Source organism: Maniola jurtina, chromosome 7, assembly GCF_905333055.1.
Source record: "Maniola jurtina chromosome 7, ilManJurt1.1, whole genome shotgun sequence".
NCBI classification, from domain to species: Eukaryota; Metazoa; Arthropoda; class Insecta; order Lepidoptera; family Nymphalidae; genus Maniola; species Maniola jurtina.
This window is the reverse complement of record NC_060035.1, coordinates 12,059,408-12,084,620: the sequence shown is the minus strand read 5'-3', so window position 1 is coordinate 12,084,620 and position 25,213 is coordinate 12,059,408. Positions and strand designations below refer to the sequence as shown.

General features: G+C 36.7%; 1 protein-coding gene across 10 annotated transcripts; it reads right to left on the bottom strand.

Moving 5' to 3' along the window:
- Positions 1-581: 581 nt before the first annotated feature.
- LOC123866640 lies at positions 582-25,182 on the bottom strand. Of its 10 annotated transcripts, none has more exons than XM_045908304.1 (30): positions 25,007-25,182; positions 24,552-24,680; positions 24,417-24,476; positions 24,160-24,333; positions 23,867-23,971; positions 23,659-23,796; positions 23,249-23,497; positions 22,539-22,673; positions 22,015-22,095; positions 21,231-21,317; positions 19,996-20,085; positions 19,513-19,605; positions 18,959-19,048; positions 18,141-18,308; positions 17,792-17,878; positions 16,958-17,119; positions 16,144-16,266; positions 14,280-14,387; positions 13,883-13,990; positions 13,295-13,441; positions 12,928-13,080; positions 12,399-12,548; positions 11,685-11,795; positions 10,282-10,374; positions 9,395-9,520; positions 5,361-5,552; positions 4,942-5,043; positions 4,386-4,487; positions 3,736-3,831; positions 582-984 (listed from the first exon to the last, which is right to left on the bottom strand). In XM_045908304.1, the coding sequence occupies exons 1-30, from the start codon at positions 25,110-25,112 to the stop codon at positions 668-670; spliced, it is 3,882 nt and encodes a 1,293-aa protein (XP_045764260.1). In that variant the 5' UTR covers positions 25,113-25,182; the 3' UTR covers positions 582-667. The 10 variants fall into 10 exon arrangements, with proteins under 10 accessions (XP_045764260.1, XP_045764261.1, XP_045764263.1 ...); XM_045908305.1 differs by having other exon boundaries at positions 9,395-9,517; XM_045908307.1 differs by having other exon boundaries at positions 11,685-11,786.
- Positions 25,183-25,213: the final 31 nt, after the last annotated feature.

Below are 25,213 nucleotides of genomic sequence, written 5' to 3'. Positions count from 1 at the left end.
GCTTATTATTTCTTACATTTTAAACCTTTTATACACAAGATTTTGAATAAGTAAGTACGAAAAAAGTTACGAAATTCACTTTTTTTTTTAATAAAACATTCTATCATTTTATCACGTTTTTTTCAGCTAAAATAACAAAAATTGTATGAGGTAGATTTCTCTTTAAATTAATAGAAAACGTCTGCAACCGTCACAAAACATGCGATGCATATTATTAATTTATCTAATCATTAATGTTGCTGTCCATTTTCTAAAAAGCGGTCCAAGTTATCGTTTATCGCCAAAAAAAAAGGAATTTTTGTAAATCGATTTTCTAACAAAGAATGCTACGCAGGACCAAAGCTTTTATATGCGCACAAAAAAAAGTCCAATCTGAAGTATGAACACGAGGCGTGTCCAGCGCATTGTATATAAAACGGCCGAGCTTGTGTTCGTTACTCCTGTGCTTGTGTACTTATTTATGACCTTGGATTATGACTTTAGATTGGACTAGGTACCTACCTGTTTTACAATCACTGTAATTAAGTAATTTTAAGTTTAGTCTTTATTTATTGAGAAAATCAGTTTTTCCCCATGTTTAGCCGCTTTTTAGCAAAATAAGTTCATGGGGCCAGCCCAGACTTACTTTAAAAAATATACTAGCGCCATCTGTTAGAAACATTCCGTACTAGCTTGTCAAGTTGCTCTTCAACCTTCGAACCCTACCTTCAATGGCGGTAAGCATGTAATAAACGTTTTTCAAATCATTCTTATCATGTCCTCTCACATCTGTGAAACTCAGAGCTGGATACAAAAGGGAATGTTTATTTAGTGTGGCTGTATAGAATTTCGCTTCGCAGGTTTCGTCTCGTCTTCCACTCGGTTTCATAGTGCACGCTTCAGTGAACATTATATTGTTTGAGGGAGTGCGACGGAAGATATTGTTTGGTATCGCGGCTGCTTGGTACATGGCTCCTTCGATAGAGGGTGCTACGTGCTTCTTAACTAAAATCAAAACGAAGGTTATTATTATACTTATCTATGAGACTTACCTCATAGCAGCTGTATAGACTACGGGCCCATGTACAAAAATGGATGGGTCATATGAACCACCAGATGACGTATATAGGACGATATAAGAGCATAAAATAATACGATTCAGCACTATGCCGTCACTTGTAAGCTGTCCAACTGAGTGCTGGTGAGAATTCAAAAGTGCAGGTAGAGTGAGTACATTTTGGTCATATATTTTTGTACGGCATTTTTACCATCGATAGATCCATGAAAAATAGTAAGAAAGCGCGCAGTGCCGTAAAAAAATGGTGCGCCACAAAGTCGGTAAATTTTTTGATTTTCTGATAATTTCCGGAGTAAATTTGGTCATTTCATTCTGTACGGCATTAGTTTCATACTGTTTCAATACAGCCTCTAATCCATTATTCCGCAACGCCGTACAAAAATCATGCGACAAGGGGAAAAAATCGAGGGTTGCAACCGCCTCTCTTTTCGTGCTCCAGGGGGTGATTTGAAAAAGAACGGCTTTGGTTCCAAAACATTATCTAGCACTCAAAAGTACTATTAAAAATAATGCCGTCAAAAAATTAGTGTTCATTTGAATGTGTATCAATAATTATCTTAATTTCATGGTATACCTACTTGATTTTTAAAGCTGTAAAATCATTTGACTCTGTACGGCAACTTTTTTTTTAACATGATAGTGTAAAATACTATTGTTATATAGTATTGCCGTTCAAAAGAAACTGTTCTAAAAAAAATTATTGAGAAATACAAAAACTGAAATTTTTCAAATTATTGCAAAAGTTTAAATATTCATAGATTAATAAAATATAGCAATTTTCTTCATTCTCCCCTTGTTTTAAATAGTATTAAGATAAATGAATTAGGAAAAAATGATGCCGTACATTTTAATGCAGTCCATATCTTTTAGGCTGATGAAAATGAAACAACTATTTTTTAGATAAATTCGATATATTTAAAGATGATAATACAAAATAAGGTTTTTATTTAAATTAATCAGTATCGGAATCAGCCGCTGAGTTGTTATCGGAGTCAACGTCTTCATCGACGTCCGAATTATCTTCTCTATCATTTTCTGAAACATGAATAAGTTTTTGTCAAAATTAAAGTCTTACGTACAGATTGAAGATGTAAAGATATATTTATTCACCTATGACGTCATCAATTTCTTCGCCTGATTCCTCATCCGGTTCCGTTATGTCACTGACTTTTTGGGGGCATTCCTCGCCGTGGAACCAGTCGAAATCGTACCGACCGTCATTGAACATCCATCCATATCTTATTGGTAACAAGGTCGACGGTATTTGTTTGTAGGCATTACACCAAATCTGTGCTATGTAGGTACTTCTCTTCATATGTTGTTTTAACTCCCTGAAACAAGGGGGAAACGACGTTGCTTCCAATTTGAAAGCTTCATTACAGCTTTTCGGTGTATGAATCCTATCGAATATGATACACCTTGCTTCGTTGACAGTTTTTCTTGCTTTTACATTGTATAAAACGCATACATATTCTTCCAGAACATTGAAAGTTTGTTCCATGAGTAGTGGATCTGTAACAAACGCACTATGGCCTATTTGAATAAATGCGTCCTGGAACTTCCTAGATTTCTCCAATACTTTTAATGGTCTGTTTTTACCCTTCCTATAAAATGCGGGATTGAAGTCGCATCCCGTAAAAGCATGGAATGCAGCCAACGAAGAACAGAGCGGATGGGTTTTTAGGAATCCCGTGGGAATTCTTTGATTTTCCGAGATAAAAAGTTGCATAAGTCAATTACAGAGACGCAAGCTACTTCGGCACCTTTCATACAAATCGGTTAAGCGGATAGGTTTTTGGGAATCCCGTGGGAACTCTTTGATTTTCTGGATAAAAAGTAGCCTATGTCCGTCCCCGGGATATAAGCTAACCCTGTACCAAATTTCGTCAGAATCGGTTAAACTGTTGGGCCGTGAAAAGGTAGCAGACAGACAGACAGACTGACACACTTTCGCATTTATAATATTAGTATGGATTGCATTAAGTACAAATAAACTATCTAAATGCCGTATAAAAAAATATCGTCATAAATTTCACTTTACATTTCGTTCTATGGATTTTTCCTTGAGTTTTTTTCCCCTACAAACCTTTGGACCAACGAAAATGTACGGCATGTAAAAAAATATTATCTATGCATAAAATACTTTCAAAATAAATTAATTTTATGTTGTTTCAAATCACCCCCCGGAGCACGGAAAGAGAGGGAGTTGCAACCCTCGATTTTTTCCCCTTGTCGCATGATATTTGTACGGCGTTGCGGAATAATGGATTAGAGGCTGTATTGAAACAGTATGAAACTAATGCCGTACAGAATGAAATGACCAAATTTACCCCGGAAATTGTCAGAAAATCAAAAAATTTACCGACTTTGTGGCGCACTATTTTTTTACGGCACTGCGCGCTTTCTTACTATTTTTCATGGATCTATTGATGGTAAAAACGCCGTACAAAAATATATGACCAAAATGTACTCACTCTACCTGCACTTTTGAATTCTCACCAGCACTCAGTTGGACAACTTACAAGTGACGGCATAGTGCTGAATCGTATTATTTTATGCTCTTATATCGTCCTATATACGTCATCTGGTGGTTCATATGACCCATCCATTTTTGTACATGGGCCCGTAGTCTATAGTTCAATATTATAGAAGGATTGTATGTTGGTTGTGCTACTCACAATTATCTTTGACTTGTCCTAGTTTCATTGTCAGTAGATTGCTATAGTATCTACATGATGCCACTAAGTAGGACTCTATGCATTCTTCTGTGGATTCTGAAAGTGTGAGAGCAGTAATTTTAAGGGCTAATGGGTAGTTTTTCATTCTGCTGACCGAAAATGATTGAAACATTGGAAATGTGGGGCAGGAGGCAGTATCTACTAATATCCTGAACTGACTAATTAATATAATTAAAAAGTTATTTCCACGGGTAGTCAAACTATGCACAGATTTATATGATTAAGTAATATTTTTCATTATTGTGAATCTTTGAAGATAAAAGATAAAGATATGATTTGAGTAAAGCATTGCAAACTTTTTTAGATCTATTTAAGAAAAACATTTTTACATTTGGGCACCGATGTGTTCGTAAGAGATCTTAGACTTTGGAGCCTCCCAGCGCTGAAAGTGACCACCGAAGGGTTTTAATAGGTAAAATTCTACATAACCCGATATCTTTCCCAGGACGTCGGGTCTTACGAAGAAGGTAACATTGTTTTAAAATAAATGTAACAGATTGCAGCGTTCGCCAATAAAGCTTTCGCAATTTCTGAGATTAGGGCGAACCGACAGACAAACTTGTTGTATTCGTGCAAACCTATAGACTTACCGTGATGGCTGTCCTCAGAAAGGACAGCGATGTTAGCGCTGCACTGTGGGCAGTTAAGTAAGGACTCTCCAGCTGCTTGAATTGATCGACTCTTTATACTCTCTGAAAAACATACATACCTACATAGGTAAGTGTTTTAACTTCCGGAATAAATATGGTGTGTAGGCCCTACTGACCGCTACAGCATCACTAGAGGGGTGGCAAGTGCGGAGCGGTACCTGGAAGGAAGCCCCAGTGCTCGAAGAAATAATTGGCAGAAATTGAATCCCCCATGCCCTCGAAATAAGGCAAACGCCTCCTATGTGGCTCAGGTCTTGGCTTACGAGGACGTTGGGACGAATGGGTTGGTTGGACTTGATACCTGACATCCTTATACAGGGTGTAGCCAGAAGCTTACAAAAAATTAGCGTTATTATTACATCACCTTAATACAATCCAATACCAATAAGCATTTGCTTTATCTTGTAGTTTTAGTGGTTAGCATCAGATTTAGATCTGTCAATTAGCCACATTATTATGGCAGCTAAGGAAATGTAGGTAGGATTTATTGAAATACCTCGATCGAGATTATATTGTGTTTGTGACAATCGGGCGTTGCAATGAGGACAAACCGAAACGGGTTCTGTCACTGTTTGTATTGATCTGTTATTCATTTTCCCTGTGGACCAAAATAATTAAAATAATTAATTAATAAATTAAAATCGGTACAGTCAAAGGTCGTAAGTAGTTTAGCAATTTAATGATCATTTTCGCGTGGCACGGTTATGCACATGCGTTAGGTGCGTGTGGCCTGTTTATAGGAAAAGGTCATAAGTGCGGCAGGTTTTTGATGCAATCAATTTATAGTTTCGCGGAATTGCTACTCGAATTCTGAGGCCGACCGTACCGACCCGAGTAAGTATCTATTTAATTTTGCAGTTGTTTTGCAGTCCAAATATGTCGATCCTGAATAAATAACTCAAAATTGAGAATAACCTGTTATCTTGGAAATGTTTTGGGTGTAACTGCTATCGGCTGTAATAATTATGGATCCCCTTTTTTCAGTTTTACTACTTTTTGGTACAATTGTTTCGGATGCCTCTTTTCCTGTTGTACTACTTTTTGGTGTTGGAGACTCTGATCCCTCTTTTGCTATTAGCTTCATTGTATCATATAACGCTTTGTAAACTGCAACATTAAGAATAATAAGACAAACACTAATAAGATTTATCGAAATTGTAGTAGTTTCTATGACTAAAAATATTATTTTTCTATGATTTTTTTGGAGATTCTACCCCTGGCTAACTTACGAAAACTCAACTCGAGTGAAACAGGGGCGGGTCAGCTAGCGCTGCCATCTTGTAAAAATGGCGTCCAAAAACAGTTTTTTGACGATAATTTCTTTCAGAATCATTTTACGATGAAAATGGTCACGTTATAAATTAACCCTTAATAAGGCGCGAGCCTGTGTAATAGTAAACTTTAAATTAGAAGCGTGTTTAGGGTAATTTAATGCTGGAGAATCCAAAAAATACATTTAAAAGTAGTGGGAGAGGGGGGAAATACCTTTTTTTGCAGTGGGAAAATGATTCCCTTTGCCCGATTATGCTTGTCATAAGTGTAAGAAAGTGGGAATATAATTCCCTTTGCCTGTTAAGGTTATTTGTTTTTATAATAGTTTTTATTACTATTCAAATATAGCGCTGGCTGCTGACTTTGCTTCCGATATTTATTATTGCAAAAAAAAATTAAAGGTATTCCTACTACTCGTACATAATATTATAAATGCAAAGGGTTGGCTATTGAAATGTGCCGCCCTGATAGATTAAAGATGAGTTTACACGGGCCGGGCGTCTTAAAGGGTATTTGATGTCTCCGAAACAATTTTTTTGTCGGACGCGCGGTTTTTTAACTAAAAATACGAATATACGTATATTTTTAGGTTAGAAACGTAAATTTTCGATAAAAAAACTTGCGTGAAGCGAAATGTTTGACACAACCGTGCAGGGTGGCCAATTTGTTGGGAATTTCCCAACCTGCGGGTAGATTTGAAATTGAATAGGGCTTAAATTGAATGGGAATGAAATTTGATATAGAGATGAGATAAATTAAACACGAAAAGACTGTAATCACTGAATTAAACGAAATAAAGGAAATTAAATAAAATTCATGAATAAAGTACAAATAAAATTATTCCTGAGGAGAAGCCTCATGAAAAGACTTAAAACATTTTTTTGCACATAGTGCAACTTGGCAAAATGTACATAATATTTTTGTTCTCTTTTCTTCCTTCTTGGTGCTGCAAAAACGACATCGTTTGTAGGTATTTCCTTCTTCAGGGAGGTGAATCCCAACGTTGAGGAGGCGAATTTCATCTGGTACGCCGAAGTTAGAGCCCTTCTTGTTTTTGAAAACAACCTGCCGATTTTTTTTACTTGTAAAGTTTGAAACCAACCCTCGAGCTAATCGCAATCTAAACTCTCTATGAGAATGCGTATTCACAACGTGTGTAGTGCTGTAAGTGATGTAGCTGTTGATTATTGAAGCATCAAACATAAAAAAGAACAATCGCATCCAGAACTTTCTACATTTGCGGTTGATCGGATACGATGATCGGAAATGATCAAAACGATCAACTCCGCCCATAGTGAGCGTGTAACAAGCGATAGCTTTGGGGCAAAGGATTTCCTTCTTTGTTCCATCTTTCTGAGTTCGTTTTACTAATACTGTGTCAGTTGGATGGTGGGCAGTTGTAAGAACGTTAACATCTCTAGTATCAAGCCATTTAATGGCTGTAATAGGTTTAGCAGTTACAGCTGCAAACTGATTTTTTTGTAGCCTAAGATGTTTTGGCTGTGATTTTTTCATTATATTTGGAAGATCTTTCCGATTCGCTCGTACAGTGCCAACAGCAAAAATTTTCTTTTTGTACAAGTCTTCCATAAGGTTGCAGCCAGTAAAAAAATTGTCAAATGCTAGCAGTGTGTTTTCAGGAAGGTCAGTAGCAAGTTTCATTACCACATTGTATCCAAGTCCTTCGTCTTCCATGTTGTCTCCCTTCCCAGTATATACTTGGAATGTGTATAAATAGCCAGTTTTGGCGTCACAACGTGCCCATACTTTAAATCCACGTTTGATTGGTTTTTTCGGCATATATTGTTTTAGACTGGATCGCCCTTTAAATTTGACCATGCATTCGTCGATTGACTGATGACTCGAATTTGCTGTTTCTTCCTGATACACTTTATTTAGTTCTGTTATCATAGGTCTTAATTTAAACAATTTGTCATAATCTGGTGAGCTTCTATCTGGTTCATTTTCATTGTTATTAATATGTAGGTTCTCCGTAATTTTTTTAAATCTTTTAATGGGCATAATTTTTGATATTTCTGGATTGTTGTAAAAAGGGTCATTTGACCAGTACAAGTCCATATCAGGCAAAGGGTTGAGACCCATCATAATTAATATTCCAAAGTATGCTTTCAATTCCTCTGCTGATATAGGTGTAAAATTGTTACTCTTTTTCTGTGCTGCGTATATATTACTTTGTTCTACTATAACTTGTACTAGATACTCCGGGAAAAACTTTTCAAAAACATAAATTGGCTGAGTTTTGTGATTATATGTTGATTGTGGACGAATGGGATTAATAAACTCTGGAACACTATGTATTTCCTTTTCAATTTTCCACTCTCGTGGTTGTCTTGTTCTGGATACATTGACAATTCTTTGACATTGCAATGTTTGATTTTCAGTTTCATAATAATTTATGTTTAACGGTCCAGCATTTGTGTCATCTGCCTGAATTGGATGATTGTCTTCATAAATCTCCTCAAAACATTGCTGTATTTCAATTTCTCTTTCAGTAAGATCCTGTCCCCTTTCTTCTTGCATATGTTCATCTGTTGCTTTTGTTAGTTGATCACCAGATAATTGTCCTGCTGTGTCACCCACACTACTGTCAGGACAATTTTCTTCTAAAATATCTTTTAGACAACTAACTGAATATAGTTCTCGGTCTACAATATCTATATTTTCTTCCGATATTTCTCGAACACCGAAAAGCTCTTCAAGACGCCTTTCAATAATAATATCTTCAGGCAAATTGCAGTAATCTGCCGGGCTGGTCACAGGTGCTGTCTGATAATAAACATCATCGTCGGAATCAAGATCGGATAAATCGGAAAGGTTGTTGACGATTTCTTCCACCTCCCGATCACTAAGAATTTTATTTTTTTTCTTATTCATTGCTGACGAACACTACAAACAAAAGAAAACCTGTAAGTGACATGGGTTCTGAAGAGGAATGGACACAAAGAGTATCAAGAAAAGGACAGAAAAAGAAGTTAAATTTATTTCTATATATATATGCCGTATGCGTAATCCATAATACTGCAATCGGGCAATGGGAATTATTTTCCCACTTATTTATTTGAACATTTCGCAGAGAAATATCACTCTAAGACAAATAAAAACAATATACAGTAACACTAAACAGTTGTTTTATATGATACAGAAAGCATATTCTACTTACAGGAATTTTTGTAAAAGAAAAATTGTTTTTTTCTTTCTAACGTCCGATAATTTCAACTTTTCACTCACAATAACCTCGTTACTTCACTTTGAAATTGACATATCAGTGCAAGGTGACATTATAGGTGTGTGTTGCCAGTTTTAAGAAATTTAAAATTTACCATAAAAGCGTACCTTATGATTTCATTCAGTCTGTGGTCCAGCTGTTACGTAAAAATAAATGTTTTTGAACGCATTACTAAGTGGGAAATTATTTTCCTTTGCCTTATTAAGGGTTAAAATAGAGACAATTTCCTACAACTTATATGTATTCATCTTTTTTTTGTAGAATCAATAGTTTTAGCGTACAGGCGCCACTAAGTTCATTCCAACACTCGTTTTGGTTTCCACGCCACCATGTGGTAGTGAGTGGCGAGGTTTTTTTTTGGGGTATCCTCTGTAATTTTTACATAATAGAAGAATTTAATACTTTAATTTCACATATCAAAGATTAATACCCTTCGGCGACAACACCTCTCCAACACCACTCCTCGGGTGACAACACGACGAACGTCGCTTAAAAGGTGTCACGGCTTGACCGACGGATCGACTTGACAAGCTTCCATGCTTCTTATACGGGACTTCTGAAATCAATCCATTTATTACTAGGTGGCGCTAGAAGAAACCCGAATGGGGCTTATCTTTTATAGCTGTTGAAATTAATAGTCTTCATACATTTTAGGAGAATTTTACGTTCTTATTGTAATTGGTATAGGTCACCTACATCTTCCTATAGCTTCACTACGCAATGGACAGCGCTGTGGCTTTGGCAGAATCTAACAATAATAGTTTTAAGGTCTGTAAACTAACCCAAATTCGCAATAAAGATTATTGATTGATTGATTGATTGATTGTGGTCTTTAAGTAGGAGGTCTTGGGCAATGGCGGATTAAGACCCCTCTGGAAAAGATATATGACGGAGAACTGGGGCCCATCCCATGTACCACCTCGGGTCTCCGACGAGCTTAGTCCACTGCGGGTCACAGGACTCAAGGCGTCGATTACAGCTGGGTCAAGTTGGGAATTTATATTTTGCTGGCAAAACCAAGACGCCAGTAGGTAATTTAGCCTTCCAGTATGATATCACGTAATAGAAGATGTTACCCAATGGGGTACGTAGATACCTAGCACACCGCTGCAGCTGCTGAATACAGGCGACCTTGGGAAGTCCCTACAAGAGACTTGTGCCCAGTTATAGTCTAACGACCACGCTGCTTCCTGACCCATCCGCTTTCACCTTACACTCTTACCACGAGGTGAGATCACAGTGAAGGAACTAGTGCTCAAATGAAACAAATTACATTTCAAATACGGCGCTGCTCTTCTCAGCTGAAACGCATAGTACCTGAGTTTCGCAGCAGTAACTCCGTCTGCACCACTGCATCAGCGCGGAAGCTGTGGACAATGCATCTCGGACGGCCGTACAAGAATATACAATCTGGAAAAACAAAGTTCAAAGCATTGCGACTCCCCGTCTTACAGTTCTATAAGTTAATAGCTTATCTTCTTTCTTCTCTCCCTTCTAACGCTGGTAAAGAAGTTTCACTTTAAAAAAAAATGATAAATAGCTTATAGTGCCCGGCAAACAACTTGAGCATTAGTGTGATTGGCTGCCGAATGTAGGGCGCCCGCGATTGGTTGATCAGTCGGCGCGAGTGCACGCGATTGGTTGATTCGTTGAATTTCGCTTCTCGGATTTGCCAACTTTCTCCCACTACACTAAACTAAACTTACAGGTAAGTTTTATCATTTTATAAATCCCTACTAATCCATCCGTGTTCCCTATATAACACTTTACCCACAGATTATTTATCTAGCCACAGTATCTATATTCCCGTTTACCTAAGTACACTCATCTCCATGAAAATACCTTTATACTTGCATGAAAATGTAATAAAATCTCAATAAAAATCTGTGAAAAGGGAGAGACATAAAAATTATGGAATCGACTGCAGTTTCTATCCAAGTTTTGGATGACTCAGTAAGATAGATGGCTCATATTTTTACTACTCGAGTCGTTTCGCATAAAATATATCGAAAACTTGGACAGATCTTTGCAACGATTGAAAAATCTGTAGACAAGAAGCAAGATCGATGGGTCTATGTATCTTTCTAGATAACTATTATAGGTATCTGAAAACACCCAAACAGCTATTTTTCTTCGGATATATTCTGATAGGTACATTTGTAAGCTTCCATGCCACAATGATAAAAAAGAACCTTCAGTATTTTTTACCTATGATAACCTATTTTAAGAATTTTATGTCTACGGACAGTACGATACTGGTGAATCCGATCGGAAACAAGTGTAAATTAAAAATTTACAACACCCCCGACAAGTAAAGGTTACAGTAACTTTAAAAGAGCTGATAATTTTCAAACGGCTGAACCGATTTTCTTGGATTATAGCTAAGAACACTTTCGGTCAAGCCACCTTTCAAACTAAAAAAAAACTAACTTAAAATTATTTTATGCATTATTTTAGGTTCATTAGTTTAGGAGCTTACGATGCCACAGACAGATACACACATCAAACTTATAACACCCCTTTTTTTGGGTCGGGGGTTAAAATCTGACCGTCGATCGTTTGAAACATATCTTCGGAGTTCAGATCTAGTTGGTGGTAACTAAGTAGGTGCCTAGTTGGATAAGGAAGACGGAGGACCATGTAAATAATATTATGGTGGCTATTGTGTACAGTAGGGGTTGGTTGTCTGATGATTTAAAAAATATTGAAACGATTATAACCTTTGCTAGAATCTTCACATCTAGGCGGGTTTGGCAGAATATGTCGGGATGTTAGGACGGATGCCGCTTGCTTTTTAGACCTTGTTACATCGAAACCGGTCCCTGAAAAACCTGTGGCATTTGACATTTTGAAAAATGTAGGATTATAGATTCAAAGACAGATTAAGGATTCTGGTTTTTCTAGAGTCAAACCTTGAACATCATTTTTTTAAAAGTTAAATAAGTAGCTTTAAAAACTGGACTCGGTGTCTCGCTCACTCATAAGTATTAGGTTTTATGACCGAAAATCTATGCTCTACGCTCTACCCTTGCAATTTTTACGATTCCATACCTACTACATGACATTTTATTTATATGTAATTACTTACCTACTACGTGACATTTTATTTATATGTAATTACTTTGCAGCGCCCTGACGGGGCTTCATGTTGTAATATTTTTTTTTCTATTATGATGTAAAACATGAATGCAAATAAATAAAGAATAAAGAATACTTACTAATATTATAAATGCAAAAGTTTTTACCTGTCTTACGAGCATATATTTTCCATACTAACTTGTCTACGGAGACAAGTTATATCCATGGGGATAGAGAAGTACGGAAAACATAAGCTCGTTTTTGATTGGTTAATCAGTCAAAATGCTTAACGCTCACTGATTTTTTTGTCTTTGTTATTTGTATCGGATTACATAACAGTATAGACATTTTCGTACCTGACATCATTTTATTAACAATCACGTCATTATTATCACTTGGTTGATTGCTGGATGTATGCTTGTCTCGTTCACTATTTTCGTCCTTAATGGGTACCATCCTTGTGACGCCGAGCTGAGATGAACTTGGATGACAACCCATCGTAGTGACTGCATATCATTTTTTTTAAATAATTTTGTTTCTGCACAATCCAGTTTAATGATCGCTAGATTAGTTAAACTTATGATAGTAAAAGATCTAATAAAATAAATTGGTTTTCATCCTTTTCTTTTGGCAGAAGGATTTAATTTCGCCAGACAAATGCTTAATTTTAAATGTTATTAGTCAGTCATTTTTTCCCATTATATAAATATGGATTTAGTTCTTTAAAAATCTTCGGAGAACTCTTTGATTTCTCGGGGTTGAAAGAGACTCCACTATAACTTTACAAAAAAATCACGTCAATCCGTTGCTCCGTTGTGGCATTGAAGGACAAACCAACAAAAATATTTGAAAGGAATGATGATAGGTCAAATTATTATTACTCACCGCAACCAACGGCAGGGTGGTGATTTATTACATCTTCTGACAGCTTTTTAATTTCGCCGATACTCTGCCCGTCCTTCGAGGTCGCAGTGACCAAGGACGCTCGGTCCAGCTCGGTTACCATTGTCTCGCTGATGCTGATTATTGATTGGGTCTCTGGGAAAGATTAATGGACGTTTATACAACCTTTGAGGTTCAGTGGCGTGTTCTGCTTTTTAAGTGAAAGGTGCCAGGTTGAATAAAAAAAATGAAGAGTTAAAGAGAGAAAGAGAAGCTTCAAAGGTGACTAGTTACCACCCTACCAGCATAGCCGTGCGGTATGTGTGGTGTAGTGGATGCAAACAGGGTGATTGATTGATAACTCTTAAACCTTTGTCAGACTCCTTAGTGCATCCCTTCAGCCATTTAGTGGCGTTCAAATTGCTTGATATAACAAAATTTGGCCGAGCTGTTTCCCTCGCTGTCTCGTTCCGAGTCGTTAGCCGCGAAACTGACTTCACTTCGCTGTTCGTTTTACCTTGGAATAAAATTAATAAAAGCATTATTTATCAATTTAATTAGTGATTTACAAAAAAACATGAGTTTAAGAAATTATAAATTTAGCCTGCAATTGGACCAGAAACATAAGCCCAAGCGGTTTGAAGGTTCTGTATCTCCAGAGAAAAACAGAACCCTATAATAGAGTTACTTCGTTGACTGTCAATCTATCTGTCCTGTCTGTCAAGACCCGTCAAGGGAATAGGGCACTTCCCGTTCATCTACGAGTATGTTTGGCAGGAAGCACTGTCTTAAAGCACAAGTAAAGGGAATTTTTTTAAAACTGTGAAAATGCGATTACATCATTAAAATAAAAAGTAAATAGTGTTGCTTCTTGTACGATGTTAAGGAACCGTTCGAATGCGAGTCTGACTCGCACTTGGCAGGTTTTTAAAGAAAGAAATAAGAAAATAAGGTTTACATGCAACGTCATTGTGAACAGGTGCAAACGTTTGGGATCTCCTTTCCTTGGCGTCAATCGGTTGAGTATCGCACGCCGTGTTGGCGCAATGGCACGTCAGAATGTGTTCTGAAAGAAATATAATAGGTGAAAGGTACGTAATAAACGAACAATCAATTTTAGCAACGATACGGTCAAGTGCAAGTAAAACTCTCGCCTGGAGAGGGTTCCATGAGAATACATTTTTGTACTTGATGATGCTCCCAACTTCTTCGACGTGGGCTTGGATTTTTTAAAATTCCGTGGGAATTCTTGACAGAAGAGCCATCAACAAGTAGCTAACTAATGATAATATTTCATAGTATGACGTTAAAGAAATCTTGAAAAGCATACAAATACGTAATTAGAATCTGGAAACCTGTATCTTTAGGTTGAACTTTGACACTTGAGCGTAGAGGCTCGCCAATAGCGTAACGGGATGTAAACACTGACGCAGACATTTTCTGTTTGAAGGGTGTATTCGTTTCTGTAACGGAAAATATTATGTAAAACTACTACTAGAGATATACCTATCACACCGTCCCGTCCAGGCTGGATGCACGAAAGTTTGAACCTTAGTGCCAAGCGCCTATTTTATTTTCATTCCTCTGTCTTTCTTCTTTTATAAAATGCTGTTAAATGATGCCAGCGACTTCGTCCGCGTGGATTTTATAAGAAGCCCATAGGAACTCTTTGATTTTACGGGATAAAAGTAGTTTAATCAATCTATGCAATAAACGTGACGATCGTCGAATCAATTCGCCACACAAAGTTCAAGGGTCCTTCTTTCCTTTTGAGGTAAGGAACTCTAAAAATTTAATAAAAGTTATTTTCATAATCAATAGAAAATCTTACGGAATGTTGTTTACGGAATTTAGAAAAGACGGAAGGACTTGCGTTATATACGACCGAGTATAATTTTATGTTATTTTCTTATTTGTTATGTCATTAAGCAAGCCCGGCGAGATTGTTTAGTAAAGTGGCTTACGAGGAAAAAGTGCGAAAAAATGTACACAAAATTACGAGAAAATGCCAAAGAGACACTGAAAAATAATATTAAGCTCCAAACAGACAAAGCGCGAGACGGTAGCCAGAGTACTGTAGCTCCCCAAGCCCAATTAGTGTTATTATCTATCTTTCGGCTTTTGCAACGCTTTGTCAATAAACAACGATGAAAAAACGACCTGGGGAGCCGTGAAAAATGGGCTTAATAAAGCTACTTTACAAGTAAGTTCACTGCCCTCATAAACAGGTAAGAACAGTCAGGGGCTGACATGCCATACTGCCATGGAGGTTGTCAGGCTTATAACTTCTACACTCTATCCACCGAGAGAAGTTCGTATAGAGCTCACTCTGTCACGTAATTCCATACAAATGAAAGAGACAAAAAACTTAGTGGGTGTTAACCATTTTGAGTCACCATACCAATCATAAACGAAACTATGTTTTCAAATGTCTTTTGAAAACATTTTGAGGCTCACAGATTTTTTTATCTTTGTGATTTGTATGGGATTCCGTAACAGAGAGGGGCTCGTTAACGTCACTCTATTTATCTGACCAGGCCTTTAGAGCGCTACCTGCCGTATAATCTTTATTTCCGAGACATTACCCAATTGTACGAGTAGGTAGGTGTGTAGGAAGAAAAACTCGGGAAAATAAATCATTATTTTATTTTTAAAATTGAAGTTGTTTCCTTTTGACGCTAGATTAAGGTGCATAAGACGGGTCTGCCCGCGAAATTCAAATTTAATTTGGTGTTTTGCAATTTGTAAACTAATACAACAAAGTAGGCTTATGGCATTCTAATTGCGCCAATGGCAGTGTCATCTCCATAATATGTTTATATAAAAATCTTTCCAGAATCGGTCTTAATATTATCTTCTTCTTTATTGCTTTGAGAATTGAGCAGGATTTATTGATTTAATTTTTTCTTAGTTTCATTGGATTTTATCCTACCTTGTAAAAAGAGTCTTTTTTAACCGACTTCGAACAAAGGAGGAGGTTCTCAATTCGTCGGAATCTTTTTACCCTAAGACTCTAAGACGCCTGGACCGAATTGAAATTTTTTTTTGTTTGAAAGAGACCTTGCAGGTGGTACCATATAAATTTGGTGAAGATCTGATGAATATCTGTGGCAATGAAGAACAGAACTCATCAAGGGATAACGGTAAATTGCTCACGATCAGTGTAATAGCTTGGTAAACAGTAGGGTTTTACCTGGGCATAGTATATAGCAAACAAACCTGCACACTGAAAGACAGGCTGCGCTTGAGTTGCCATTTCGGTGGCCGAGTCACTGAGCATGCTCACCGACATGAGCCGATTGCGCCCGATGCGAGCTACGTAACGAGAAATATCCCATGTTTCTGAAAATTATAATCGTTCATTGTATTGAACGTGGACGCAATTTTTTTATCTCCTTTAACAATATTTTTAAGATCGCCAACCGATAGACGTCCATAATTGCGGGACATATAGGTGCATATAGTACGCGACAGGTTGAGATGGCAATTGGGGTATGAGGCGGGGGACGCCCCGCACACCCGCACGTCACCCGCGCTCAGCCCAGTGGTTCAGTGCGGTTGCTGGGCATCCCCACCCTGTTGCCATCTGAACCTGTCGCGCACTAGTTACTTATTTTGTAACCCACGATGGTCTTGCACCACTTGGGTACAGCAGCTCCCTGCTCTGATATCGTCTGCTCACCTAGTGGGGGAGGTTTGTCAATGCTGCGTTTTTCGGTATAAAGTTACTATTTTAGCTCTTTAGGGACCCCAAAGTCTATTGGTTCTTCGAACTATGTGCCTCAATTTTTGTGACTTCAGCTTCGTTGACTATGTCAATCTATTCCTCTATTAGAACTTACGTAGAGAAACTCCGAGTAGAGTTCTCTCTATATAACTTGCTGAGTTTTAGCTCCGTAAGATCATACGTAGGGATTTTTACTGCAATAGTTTTACTCCTGATGCCTTCTTCAACAAACGATGAAACGACGAGGGGAATAATTTGTAAGAGACACGGGACAGTTCCAACTTTGGTGCTGTAAACTTTACTAACCGTTTCTTCTTCTGTATGGAGACTCGCTGCATTGAACGTCACAATCGTTAGTAGACTTATTTCGATTCTCGAACCGATTATTATCAAATGACACTCCAGTACCCGTGGACTTCAGTTCTACATCAGTGTTAATGCTAACGGATGTACATTCTGGATGGATTACTGCAATAAGGAGAAACAGTATCAGGTTAAGTAGCTGTATCTTTTAGGTAAGTATAGGTATAATGTAAGGAGTTGAATATCTTCAAGGTAAGAGTGAAGGTATCTTCTAGGCAAGCGCGCTTCAACCTAGACCTTAGAACTGCTCTATTTGTCAGGCATGATTGCCGTCAAGCAATAAAAAAAATCTTCATTAGATAGACCTAAAAACGGATAGGTATGGCCTTCGAGGGTAGGTATACTATATTTAATAGTCACAAAAAGAAAATCTGGGTTTTCTTACCATATTATACATAGGTAATTTTTTTTCTGAAAATGAATCAACTGTATAGTTATTATTATATCCACGTAAGTGGAAAATGGAAAATATTAGAACTCTTAATCTAAAGTGACACGCAGGATATATGAGAGACAACGTTAGATAGTTGAACCAATTTAGATAAGGGATTACAATAAATCCTTTTTGTGTTCTTTTTGCCTTCTGTCTTTTCCATTATATCTGTTATTTCGTTTAGTACTTATTCTTTATCTTTTTAAAACTTGTTATTAGCTGGATTTGATTTTATGTCGTGTGAATTTTTGGCTACTCTCACTTAAAACGTCCAGTTAAGTTGAAATTTTGGAAACAGTTGTGGTTTGGATAGTGATGGATGATTACGGTATCAAAGTACTTACCTGTATTGACTACATTATCTTTTGACATTGTCGATAATTTTGAAGCTGTTTGTATTGGTGGGGATGACACTGACGTAACCTTAGCACCTGAATGAATAATCAGTTAAAATCAATAGAAAAAATTGATGCTTGAATGAATATTATTAAATAAATTCTCGCAAATAAATAAATTATCTTATCTTATCTTAAAGTCCTTCTAAAATTACTTAACGCACGGTTAAAGTTAGATCAAGTTTTATCGATAAGTACCCCTGCGCTCACGCCTCACTTTGTACCATCAAATAAATCGATAAATCACCTACTGCGCAAGTACAAGATCAGCAGTGTTTTTACGTAAAACGTGGAGTACCTGTACAAGATAAAATTTTCCCTTTAGATGTAACCAAACGTGTGTTGTCAAATATTCTGTGTGGAACCGAGGTTTCTGTGAACACACTTGACTTCGCGTCTTCGTATCTTTGCGCCAGAGCAGCTGTAGAAAGTTTTCTGATAGAAGGTTCTGGAGATACTTGAGTCTCTGTAAACATGAAGAAAGGCAGGACAATTTTACCAAAGTGTTTGTCTAAAAAAAATTGAATTTTCGAACCCTCATGCAGACTAGAAAAACTGAGAGGTTTAATAAAATATAAATTAAGTGTAATTTATATTTTGCATTGAAATATAAACATGTTATGTGTATAGATATGTATTCGATTGTCCAATAATCTCTAAACTAAATTGTGAGATCTCAAGGACTGTTCGCAACTGTCAATTAAGACAGTACATCCATGTATGTACTCGTATAAGAGTAAATAGACGAAACTAATTACATTTTGATTACGTACAAGTCTTACACCTGCTACTTTTAATATAAAACTAAACACCGTCACACCTTCTTCACAGTCTGTACACCTTTGATCCCTTGGAAACCTCCGACCTTTCATTTATTGGAAACAACCCTTCTGGGAATACTTACCTTCAAAATTATTGAGCACAGTAGGTAATTATAATATGCCACATGGGCTCATTTGACATTTCCTGGTTTCAAAATCTTGATTTAAAGAAAGTAATTTGAACACGGTTAAACAAGTAGACTGAATTGCGTTATTTTTCAGTACATATTACTTTCGCTAAGCGATTTTTAGCGTTGTCAACGTGCGTTCGAAAAACGCGCGTCTGTATAGTTACCTTTATGAGTCAATTCTTGAATTAGTCTCTTGGATGTCATGACTGGTACCGAGCGTTGCGATTTGCTTAAAGGCGGGATCGTCTCTGTTCCTGAAAATTTAACTAAATAATTGCTTATACTTCTATCCCATACAGTCCACTCAGCTATGTTGGCGTGCGACGGACGGACCAGTGCAAATTCATCAAAGTAGACTCGAAGACTTATCAAATATTGGTATCTTAAAATCAAGAGTGCATAGGTGGCATCTTCTAGGCAAGGATTATGGAATGCATGTAGTTTTGATTTTTGCAGCCAAGCACTAGGGTATGAATTAAAAAAAAATGGCACTCACGGACATGGACTGCGTAAAACTTAAAAATATGAAAAATATTAGGAACTGTTCGGAAGTACTCCAACTACGAAAGCATACTTGATACCTACTTCCATTATATATAAATTTATATAAATTGAACCTTAATAGGTTGGGTTAAGAAACACATTTAAAAGTCAATAAAATAAGCATGTTGGTGACGCGACCTTGAAGTTTTCAATTATAAAAAATAAGAAACTTTACCTCTATCAACTGCATAGTAGAAACCTTGGTCAGTGGATTTTGTGATTGTATCTGACTCGGTGTTTACAGGGTATGCATATTTTATATCATTCGCTGTAAAAATTCGAGTTTAGGTAAATATCATAATTAGCTTATTGAAAAGGCTTATGAGTAACTAAGTAGATGATTTCGCGTGGAATTAGCTAAAATGACGACCGACTTAAAAGTCAGATAAAGATATTATTCTACTGGAACAGCTTGAAAAAATAATCAAGTTTCAGTTGAGAGTTTTCAGTCAAGTTGGTGCAAAATTCTGTCTTGTTGCACCAAGATCCTTTGATGTTTGAAAACAGCCAATACACTTGGCCAGCGTTGTCTACGCGTGGCTAATCTACGTCAAAAAATACGCACGGCAAACCTTCGACGAGTACATTGGCCGAGTGCGTTGGGCCAATCAGATCAAAGAGCCTTTGGAAAGTTAAAATATGACGAATTAGAACTTACACGGATAGTAAAGGAACGGAAACATGGACGGGCCGATGTTGACATGTCTTATTGGCGACTTGGTATTCCTTGCTGAAGTCGTCGAGGAACCTGAAAAATAAGACCTATCTAGACTTGAACATTTTGTAGATAACTCCTAATACTTCGTCGCATCTATTGAACGCATATCGATAAGGATGTGTGGAATAATAATGCGGTGGGCTTCCAGAACTTTTCGCATCAAATTATTTATGATTCGTTCGACTCGTCGCTCTTCAGTTTAATTATTATCCTATACTTAAGTATATTCCTAAATTTCCTATTAATATTGTTATCTGAAGTTACTGGTTATTACTGGAACTGACCGATAGCTTAAAGTAGAAATTGAAAGATTAGATAAAGATAGAGAAGATAGATAATAGAGAAATAAACTTTAACAAATACCATAGCCAGCAAACTTTGGTTTGTCAAAAGAATCTACCACTGGTTCGGAATGCCTTTCCTACCGACAAGATTCAGCAAGAAACTCGATAGCTGCTCTTCGAGAATCGCGACGCAAAGAAAAAGTACAGGGCAAATTCGGTTCCCCAGTTTAGCACAGTACTTTTAGTTACTGACTTGTCATTGCTTTAGGCACCAGCACAATCGACTTATATCTACATGCTTTACAACTAAAATATTTTGAGGCTGGTTTATCTAAATAATATCTCACAACGGTTTTACAATGTTAAATACGAAATTCTTGGAGTACCTACCGCGTAATTTAATTCTAAAGGGACCAACTCAGTTATGTGAAACACGTGATACCAGTCAAGGACATGATACACGATGTACACACAGACTATATATTTATAACTTTATTCTGATTTTGTGTGTTTTATATCCTTACGGAACCAATTAATTATATCTTTTAATTATTGTTCTAAGTAATTAAAATATCACTTGCTTTATTAACTGTGAAGGGAAATCGTGAGAAAACCTGCATACTTGAGAGTTCTCCATAATGTTGTCAGGGTTGTGAAGTTTTCCAATCTGCATTTAGACAGCGTGGAAGACTATGGCCAAACCCTTGTAATTCTGAGAGGAGACCCGTACTTAGTAGTGAGCGGGCAATGGGTTGATTATGATATGAATCACGAAAATTGGTCCAAAAATGATTGAGAAATCGAGTTACCTACAGCAGCTCCAGCTACATACAAAAAAAATATTGAACACAGAACCTCCTCTTCCTTTTTTCGGAGTCTATTTTTTCATACCATTTTCACAAAACGACGTCCACCCGTTGAGTTTCAAAGACGTGGTAATTTCGGCAGATTTTTGTTCTTTTGCCACAGCATCCGTGCCTAAAAACATAGATACTAATGTTATATACTAGAGGCAATGAGATTCCGGGTACGTCCTCAGAGTGCATAACAATAAAACCTGTGCTGTTTTTGTTTGTCATTAAAAAACTATGGCAATAAATATATTTTTGCTCTTTCTTGTTACTGCTTTTTGTCATTAATATCGCTAACTTTGTATATAAAACGAGCAAGTGACTGACTGACATATTAAAATGCCTCATCTACAGCTCAAAACGTTCATCGCTTGGTATTATCTTGAAGCTTGAGAAATTGTGTTTTGCATACCTACCTACAGGTAACGTTCCTTACAACGTAACCTATTAAAAATGCATATGGACTCTCCGACCGTGACTCCTAAGTGGAACATCAAAGTTAGTAATTATCTAAGACAGATACTTCAAGTTTTAGTTCAATTAGCTACTGGAGTGAAACATCATAAATCAAAGGCACTTCCAGAGAAAACAAATTTTGTTACTAGAGTATTAATCAGGCGTATAACCCTTAGAGTAGCCATATTGCTTTGAAAAGGTTCTGGCAACAGAGAACACTAATTTAAAAGTAACTTAGTTACTTTACTACTATACTATATGTCTACTAACTATATCGTTAGAGTTTAGATCACGTACTTTTCTGTACTGAATAAGAAAAGTCAATCGCAAAAACAAAGTCTGTAAAATATTGATATTACAATACCTACCTGTTTCACGATAGACGAGTATGGCAGTTTGTACATTCGCGTTATCCCATATCAAAGACTTTTTCAAGTCATTCATACGTACTGAAAATAATAAAAATTGCATACAAGTGTGCCCTCAAATAACGCACGATAGGGCGCGAGTGTAAGAGATACTACAAGCGACCTGTGGATAATTCCAAAAGGTCTTAGTTTGCATAAAAAGATTGATTAGAGTAAACTAACATATTACCAAACCTTGATTTGCGTTGCCAAAACATCTTGTATCTCGCTTTTAAGTATAACCCGCCTATCAATGTTGATTGAAATAGCTTTCTCTCAAACACGATTTGGAGCTGCCCGAGAGAATACTTTTTTTTAAATTCAGATACAAGTCAGCCCTTGACTGCAATCTCAGCTGATGGTAAGTGATGATGCAGTCTAAGATGGAAGTGGGTTAACCTGGAAGGGGTGTGTCAGTTTTCATTAAACCCATACACCTTTGGTTTCTATATGGCATCGTACTTTTAAATATTTGTGTTGCTTACGTTTTCTAATCCCGTACATTGACCTGGACCAATACGCCCATCGGTCAGCGGTTCTTTTCCTCACGCGGCTCCATCCATACTTACAGTTACGCCCACTCCAGATATGGTTCTTCAGTTTTTGATATGGCTGACGTGCTACATGGAAAAATTAAAAATATAATATGCGTAAGTTGTGAAAATCTCGTGGTAACTCTTTCGAATTTCTGAAGAAGAATGCCAACGGGACCCTATCACTAAGACTACGCTGTCCATCCGTCTGTCTGTCAGCGCGCTGTATCTCGTGAACTGTAATGGGTAGAGAGCTGAAATTTTCACAAATTGTGTATTTCTATTGCCGCTATAACGACAAATAATGGACATTTCAAAATAGCCATCATGAAAATTAAGAAAAATTTAAAAGAGTTATTTGTTGCACGATGGAACCCTTCGTGTGTTTTTTTTACCATCACTTCTCCCGTCGTCCAAGCAAAAACTGATTCTACTATAGCTTGTTTTACACTGGCTTGTACTGTGTAGTCTAGGAAGTTGTGCTTCTTTGTGCAAAATAATTGTTGATACAGGTTTGCTATGCTTGCAGAATGTATGTAGCCACCTTTATACTATCTCGTGGACACTTCGTTGCTTTCACGCAACTCTATCACTTTTAGGGTTCCGTACCACAAAAGGAAAAACGGAACCCTTATATTACTACACACACACCATACACACACCCTTACCAGGATATTTCCTTCGATTTGTCTTGTTTTTATCATTAATGTAAGGTTCCCGCCACATCTCTGTAAGGTACGAGGTCATAGAGGACTTTACGGAATTAGTATCCTGTGAACCTTGCAGCCGTGAGCAGATCGTGTCATCTGTAGAAGCACTGTTTTCGTCTACGTGTTCAAGAGTAGATTGACTTTGTTTACTATCGTAATCCTGATCAGGTCCTGCGTTGTTGCTTGAACTTGCATAAGTTGCTACGAAGGGACGCAAAATTTTAATTACCTTTAGTTTTTTAGGTGGATTTGGTGCTGACGGATATTTCAGAAGTTTGAGCTGTACGCTGATAAATCAGTCAGTCCGTCAGTCCGCTTTTTATTTTTATATAAGTAAGTATATAGATTTAAGTTAAACATACTATTGACTGAATTGTCTTCGTTGAATTTAGTATTACATCCGTTTTCTATACGTACAGCTGTATTTAAAATTGCATTGGGTTCAGTAGAATCTTGTGGTATATTCATATTATATTCATTAACAGATTCCAAGTACCAATCTGTAATAAGTACGAAAAACGTAATTTACTTTGCTATACCCAAAAATATCAAATATTTAAAATTTGGTACCGGTCAAAATGTCATTGCTTATGTCCTGTCTGTAAACATACCCCAATGTTGGAATAGGTCTCGCTGATGTTTCAAGTACAGATTTTGTTGGTGCAGGACAAAAATCTATAATTTTAAATGAAAATGTAATAAATATATATTTATTATGAAACTCTTGCTTTGTTTCTCTCTCAGGAATTGCGAGAAAACCCTGGATAAACTCAGCAAAACTACAACAATAACTAATTTTCTAACAGCTAGAAGCTATAAGTTTTAATTTTCTTAAACTTTTTTACGTAAACTTATTTTGTCACCTGGATTAACATTTAAAAATTGTACTCTTTGTACATTATTTCTTGGTGTCATAATTGGTTTTGGTCTGTTTGGTATATTTTTATTTTTTGTCCGCATAGTAGATTCTTTTATAGGTAATTCTTTTGCAGACTTTCGCCGGGGTATTTGACTAGGTTTAGGTTTTTCTTCTCCTCCTATAAGAAGTTCTAATTTACCAAGCAACCAAAAATATTGAAATAAAATATAGTTATTAAGAATTCTATATAAAATAAATTACCCAAACTACCGGTTCTAGATTTTACGGTTGAATTGTGACTGCTTGTTCCAGCTGCATTACCTAAATTAACATAGTTTTAATTAAATAAATATTCATAGCAATAGTCAATGATATTATAAAAAATCTAATAGGTACCTGGTAAACTAATAATATTTACATTTCCATTACTCTTTGGGTTTCTAAAGGATGAAATAGATCTTACATTCCGAGGTAATTGGCTTAGTACTGGTTTTCTTATTGCTTTATTTTCTCGTTTTTCTTTATCTAGGCAACAGTTGTACAAATTAGGTTACGCTCCCTAAAAACTTACACGTGCTCTATAAAATGTCTTGGCCCAGGACGTTACAGCATAGTGAAAAATTTCCAGAGTTGCTTATTGTACATCACGCGGGGAGGTGAAAAGTTGCGGAAGGTCACACCTTATAGGTCATATGCCATAGTTTGAAAAATCTGAGAAAATTATGTAGCAGAATGATAAGGAAGGCTGAGGACCAGGTATAGTGGCACTCATTAGGGAAGGCCTATGTCCAACAGTGGATGTCAATGCTAACGATGATAATGACGCTGATGATAAATTTGCACTGTCTTACCATTTCTGTTTCTATCTTTTATTAGTTTTGGGTGCCCGAAAGCTACAATATAATCTTTTGTACCTTTTGTAGCACACGATAGTGGAAGATTAACTGGTACATTCATTTTTATACTTTAATTTAGGAAACCTTTCAAAATACATTGGCCTATTTGTTGAATATACGAGTAATTATAATCTATTATATATAATTATATATTATAGGTAT